General features: G+C 39.8%; 1 protein-coding gene and 1 pseudogene across 2 annotated transcripts in view; both read left to right on the forward strand.

The window, feature by feature from the left end:
• Positions 1-1,186: 1,186 nt before the first annotated feature.
• On the forward strand, positions 1,187-2,936 carry LOC310719306 (uncharacterized protein; the record flags this gene model as incomplete). The annotated part of the gene is made up of 4 exons (XM_083528898.1): positions 1,187-1,420; positions 1,671-1,787; positions 2,549-2,600; positions 2,718-2,936. Exons 1-4 carry the CDS (start codon positions 1,305-1,307, stop codon positions 2,934-2,936), a joined length of 504 nt encoding a protein of 167 aa, XP_083385024.1. The 5' UTR covers positions 1,187-1,304.
• Positions 2,937-3,562: 626 nt separating this feature from the next.
• The window catches only part of LOC310719375 (NACHT, LRR and PYD domains-containing protein 3-like), a 4,661-nt pseudogene continuing 1,384 nt past the window's right edge, over positions 3,563-6,839 (forward strand). The window contains exons 1-3 of the transcript XR_014538266.1: positions 3,563-4,921; positions 5,643-5,816; positions 6,046-6,216. The product of XR_014538266.1 is annotated as an NACHT, LRR and PYD domains-containing protein 3-like (transcript). The remainder of the gene's footprint in view (positions 4,922-5,642; positions 5,817-6,045; positions 6,217-6,839) is intronic.

Below are 6,839 nucleotides of genomic sequence, written 5' to 3' on the forward strand. Positions count from 1 at the left end.
TGTAGAAGGTCAAACTGTTCTTAAAACAAACTTAAGCATCTAATATAAAGATACAGCAGTCGCTGAATGACACTATGCAGGGAGAGATCATTATAACAATAAGTCACACAATCTAGGTAAATGACTCCAAGTCAAATCAAATTTGTTTTCAGTCTTATGACCAATTCTAACATCAAGATTTATTTGTATCTCTCTCGCTTTTATAACACACATGCAGTTTTCACTCCATTTTCCCTTCCACTGCTCTCTGTTCTACATACACTCCCCCAGTCATCACTACACATTACAGCACTTCCTTTAAAACCAGTCCAAGAAAAGCAAAAGTGAAAGTGTTATGCTTCATTCCTGCGATGTGAAAACAGAGCCTTTTAGCCGAGTACGAACTCAGTGAGTATCTCAATCTAAAGCTATAACACGTCGACATATTAAACTGAAACCAGATGCAGAAGAGTTGTGAGAGTTTTTTTTTTACTTATGTTTAATTATAAAAAAATTACAGACATGCTGGAGTGTAATACATACATGTAATGTTGTAATCTGAAGGAGGCATGAATTTGTCTTTTACACTCACCAACATTAGACATCCCATGGACCACTAATCGACAGTAAGGAAGTATATTTGAGTGTGAATGATGCGTGTCTGTGCTGATAATGAAGCTGTTGGAGTTAAATCTTGGTGCTGTATAGGACTGTGGTGAGACCTGAGATGTTGTATGGATTAGAGACAGTGGCATTGAGTAAAAGACAGGAGGTGGAGCTGGAGGTAGCAGAGCTGAAGATGTTGAGATGTTCGTTGGGAGTGACGACGATGGACAGGATTAGAAATGAGTTTATTAGAGGGACAGCACATGTAGGACGTTTTGGAGACAAGGTGAGGGAGGTGAGATTGAGATGTCTCTCTCTCTCTCTCTCTCTCTCTCTCTCTCTCTCTTTCTTTCTCTCTCTCTCTCTGCTTTGTTCTCTCAACTTTTATTCTGTTCCTCACTCACAGCAACACAGAACATTCATCAGTAAAATCCCGTTCAGGTGTGTGAACCTTGCCGTTCACTTCCTCCAGCTCCACCCCCATTTACACACTGGAGCTCGACCACACGCCCACTGCCACACACACACTTAGTAAGTAAAATGGAAATAAAAATACAGATGTTTTACTTTACTACAGAAATCACAAAACAACAGTAAAGTGCCACCTTTCCCAGTCTACAGGGCAAATAAGGACCACTAGGATGCATTAGTACACATTATATTAGATGGCAATACATTTTACAGTTTAATCTTGATTTTAATAATATCTGTGATCTAGAATGATGGAGGGAAGGAGAGCAGAATCACCAGTACCCAGCCTTGGGTCCAGTATCAGTGACCGCTCAAAGGATCATCTAATTAACTTCAGACCTGGAGTCAGTCCTGCTGATGTGAGGTCAGTATAATGAAGTGTTTTACTGCGGTGTTTAACCTGATCCAAATCACTTTATCTAGAAAAACATTACAGAAGAAAAACATCATTTTGCTAGTTCATGAGTTCAGGGAGTAAAAACATCAGAACATAAACAATGGTGTAAAATGTAATTTATCATTACTGAATATAAACATGAAAGAATGTGAGGCAACACAAAGCTGAATCACCAGTATCCAGTTTAATCTTGATTTTAATAATATCTGTGATCTAGAATGATGGAGGGAATGAGAGCAGAATCACCAGTACCCAGCCTTGGGTCCAGTATCAGTGACCGCTCAAAGGATCATCTAATTAACTTCAGACTGGTAATCAGTCCTGCTGATGTGAGGTCAGTATGGTGTTTAATAGAGGTTCCACTCATTCTGAAGCCCTTCATGAGCTTTATTAGGTGGATGGACTTTGGTGCTACAAATGAACAATTATGCATTTAAGATATTGTGTCAATCCGAAGCTTCTTCCAATAACCTCAAACGAACATGATGAATTCTTCTGTCACCCCAGACCTCGACCTCCCAGCATTTCTTTTTGTATATTTCTAATTGAAGACTAAGCAGCAGCAACACAACAACATTACTGACACTTCTGTGTGTATGTACATTCATCAGATTATAAGACAAACTGCCAAACACACTCACAAGATCTTTTTCACTTACAGGTAGTCGTCGACTTACAACCTATGCAACTTACGACCATTCGACTTTACGACCACAATCGCTGGTCGTTCCAATCGTCGGTCCCAATTGTGGTCATAAGTCGACGACCACCTGTAAAACATTATAATGTCATTATTATTATGGGATGCATTTCTACACAAAACCCTGACCATACTTTCAAAAGCATTTACTAACCTAGAAAATCCAGAAGACACAAAACAGGATCAGAAACTACTGAGCTACACAAAACAAAACAAAACAAAACAAAACAAAACAAAACAAAACAAAACAAAACAAAACAAAACAAACACTAACTGTAAAAGGAAAAAGTAGGTCATTAATAATAGTTTGTTTAATACGTATTTAACCAACAACAAAGCAATGACCACATACATTAAGTCCATATTAAATAGTCTTTTTTGTTTGTATGTTACAGACTTCATAATAAATCAGAAAAGAAGAGCTCAGTCCAGGTGTCACTATTCCAGGTGTGTCATGTTTATGTGTGACTCAAAGTTATAGAAAGAAAAATACTGTTTCATAAAATAAAAGCATCTTTCACTCTGTAGCATTATTCAGATCTCTTACTGTGAGTTTCTAATCAGGAGCTGGAACACAAAATCATCACTCTGGTGAAGAAAGAGCTGATGAGGTTAATGGAGCTTTTGAGTCCAGATTACCCAGCATGCACTGAGAAGGAGGAGGAGGATGTGGAAGATCTGGAAAGTCTCAGAGAGGGAGTCCTGAAGATCACTCTGCACGTTCTAAAGAAAATAAAATGCACAGATCTCGCTAACACACTGCAAAACAGTAAGAGTTTATAATCATCAATATAACGCTGGTCCATACCTTCACTTCCCCCTGCTCAGTGTGAATAGGGGATTGTGATTGGCTGGAAGTTCATCTGTGAATACTGGATTGTGATTGGCTAAAAAATTCAGGCGTTAATAATGGATTGTGATTAGCTGGAAGGAGTTCAGATGTGAATAGTGGATTGTGAATGGTTGGAGGTTCAGGTGCTGAATTTAAATGAATGTGCTGCTCATAAACACCTGTAATCATAATAACATCCAGTTCCAGTTTCATCCAGAGTAAATCAGCGATTGTACACGTTTCATAATGACCTCATTGAGCTCCATGGAGGAGTTTTGCTTGTATGGTGAATACGGGTGTATTCATAAACAGGTCGAGGTACAAGATGAATAAGTCGAACTGGAGAAGAAACTGATCACATGAGAAACAGAACGAAAAATAGCATCAGAAGTTAACTGCAACAGCTTCACTTTCAGTAGAAACACAGCACAGATGTATATAATCCTCTCTTTAGTTTAGTGTGTAATTTGGAACAGCAGAACTCTAAATCTAACAACCTGTATTTAAACTAAATCATTAAAATGATATTTAAAGACAAGTCCATCAGAAGTGTGCTGACTAAAGAAGTTGCTGGAATTGGAAAAACAGTGTCTGTGCAGAAGTTCATTCTGGACTGGGCTGAAGGAAAAACAAATCAGGTCGTCAACTTTATCTTTCCGCTTCCTTTTAGAGAGCTAAATCTGATGAAGCAGAAACATCTCAGTCTGACAAAACTTCATCAATTTTTCCCAGAAATGAGAAAACTAGAAATATTAAACTGTAACACATACAAAATCCTGTTCATCTTTGATGGTCTGGATGAGTGTCGACTTCCGCTAAATTTCCAGACCAATAAGAGATTGTGTGATGTGACAGAATCAGCCTCAGTGGATGTTCTGCTGACGAACCATATCAAGGGGAATCTACTTCCTTCTGCTCTCCTCTGGATCACCTCTCGGCCATCAGCAGCCAGTCAGATCCCCCCTGAGTTTGTAGACCAGGTAACAGAGGTATGAGGGTTCAGTGATCTGCTGGATCTCAGCCACTGTTCTAGAGAGAATGTTGGATGAAGCAGAGAGTGAAGAGATCCCTAAGACTCTGACTCAAATGTTCACACACTTCCTGATCTTTCAGATCAAACACAAGAACCAAATGTTCCATCAGAAATGCGACCCTGACCTTCTTCAGACCAGAGAGAGCATCCTGGCACTGGGAAAACTGGCTTTTCAGCAGCTGGAGAAAGGAAACTTGATATTCTATGAGGATGACCTGAGAGAATGTGGCATTGATGCCAGAGAAGTGTCAATGTCAGGAGTGTGTACTCAGATCTTCAGAGAGGAGTTTGGACTTCACCTGGGGAAGGTGTTCAGCTTTGTTCATCTGAGTGTCCAGGAGTTTCTGGCTGCATTGTATGAATTTTTTTTGTTCATCAACAGAAATCTCACAGAACAAAACAATGAACTTGCTAGTTGTTTTAGCAAGTCAAACATGTCTGACCTCCTAAAGAGTGCTGTGGAGAAAGCCTTACAGCGTAACAATGGACACCTGGACCTGTTCCTCCGCTTCCTTTTGGGCCTCTCACTGGAGTCCAATTAGACACTCTTACGAGGCTTCTTGCAACAAATAGAAAGTAGCTCTCACATCAAAGAGGAAATAGTCGAGTACATCAAAAGGAAGATCAGGGGAACCTTCCTTCAGAGAAGTCCATCAATTTGTTCTACTGTCTGAATGAACTAAATGATCATTCTTTAGTGCTGGAAGTCCAAACTTACCTCAGCAGAGGAGGTCATTCATGTCTCACTGGAGTGAGTCTCTCTCCTGGTCAGTGGTCTGCTCTGGTGTTTGTGTTACTGAACTCAGAGCAGCAGTTGGATGAGTTTGATTTGAGTAAATATGTCAAATCAGAGGAAGGTCTTCTGAGGCTGCTGCCAGTGGTCAAAGCATCCAGAAAAGCTGAGTGAGTATTTTTCATTTTGAATTGAATTACTTTATGAATTATTATTTTAATGCTGCATTATTTAAACTCTTGGGAATATATTACTATAATCTCTAAAGAAATTTGAAGTAAGTTCTAGGCCAACATCCCCATCAGCAAGAGAAGTTTTACTAATAAATACATTATAGGAACAAAAGATGGTTAAAAAGGGTGTTAGTAAAGTCAGGTACTGAGGTAGGTGAGGTGAGGAGACCTGAGCTGCAGTCCTGCACTATAGCAGGCCACTTAAGATCTTCCACTCCAACTCATGTAAAGCAGATCTTCATGGAGATGGGGCTTTGTGCATTTTGTTTCATGCTGGAACAGGTTTTGGTCTCCTAGTTCAGTTGAGTGAAAATTTTCATACAATTTCATTAGTTAATGGAATGCCATCAGTCTGAGAAATCTGTTGGGATGGAATAGGTCATTTCAAAGAACAAAGAAGGCATGTATGACAGATGGTAAGATCAGTGGAACAGTGATAGAGGATGGAGAAAATGTGATGCTGTTTGAATAAGTAAGAAAGTTGGAAACAAATCATGCAGATGCATTCTGGTTTAGTTGCAGAGGCTGGATGTCAGTTAGAGACAGAGCTGCCAGGAGTGAGTTATAGTAGTCCATTCTCAGAATGACAAGGACTGGAACAAACATCTAAGTGGCCTCTGTGGATTGAACTATAATTATTTCATCATTTCTCTTCTAGCCTGTCTGAGTGCAGACTCACAGAGGAAAGCTGTAACGCTCTGTTATCAGTTCTCGGCTCAAACTCCTCCAGTCTGAGAGAACTGAAGCTGAATTTTAATAACCTGCAGGATTCAGGAATGAAGATTCTCTTTGCTGGTCTGAAGAATCAACACTGTATACTGGAGACACTGAGGTCAGTTAATCACTGTCACTAAACATTATACATTTTTATTACAGAAAATTTATGAACAAATTATGTGTATATTCATATTATAACCAAACCACTCAGAACCCTTCCAGATATGTGTCTGGAAAAAAAGCTATTAACAAAAAGCTTAACTAAATATTTCCAGAACTAGAATTTCACTTGGACCGTAAATGTGCAATCATATTTTATAAATATGTTATTCTTTTTCTTTCAGTCTGCAGTGTTGTAATCTCACAGAGGAGAGCTGTAAAACTCTTTCCCTAGTTCTCAGCTCCACAAATCTGAAAGAACTGGACCTGAGTTACAATTACCTTCTAAAGGATTTAGGAGTGATGCTGCTCTCTGCTGGGCTCCAGAATCCACACTGTAAACTAGAGACACTGAGGTCAGATCATTATTTTATATTATAGATTACAAGCAGATTTGTGTTATAAGGAAACTTCACAGAAATAATGTACATAATATAAGAATTAATTTATATAGAACACAGACAAGAATGAGATTTAAAGCCTTTAATAGCATGAAAAAGAGCAGAAGAGAAAACCAAACAGTATCATCGCAAGGCAATGAGCAGAGTGAACAGTTCCAAAATACATAAACACAGGCAATGGCATGGTTTAAAGCAGGCAGGAATCAAAGTAAAGAAACAGTCAGATATATCCAGGTCCATACCCACCCAGTCAACCAGATACTGCAACCCTCTCCCCGACATCTGGAACTCAGGGGACAGCGGACAGTAAAGGCGAGACCTCCCAGGTGGGTGGAAGCTGTCTGGTGAAGGGAAGGAGTAGGTTTGGATGGGCTTGAGGCCGGAGAGAAACCGGGAAGGTGGAAGACATGCTGGAGCAGAAGCTGGGCCTGGCAGAAGGTCGTTTGGAAATGGGGGAACAAAATGGGCCATCTTGGAGAAATGGTCGATCACAGAGAGGATAGTGATGTGACGGCTGTGGAGGGGCAGACCAATGACAAAAAACAAGGCGATGTGGGACCAAGGGTGCCTGGGCAGAT

Source organism: Silurus aristotelis (genome assembly GCF_946808225.1).
Source record: "Silurus aristotelis genome assembly, chromosome: 24".
NCBI lineage: Eukaryota > Metazoa > Chordata > Actinopteri > Siluriformes > Siluridae > Silurus > Silurus aristotelis.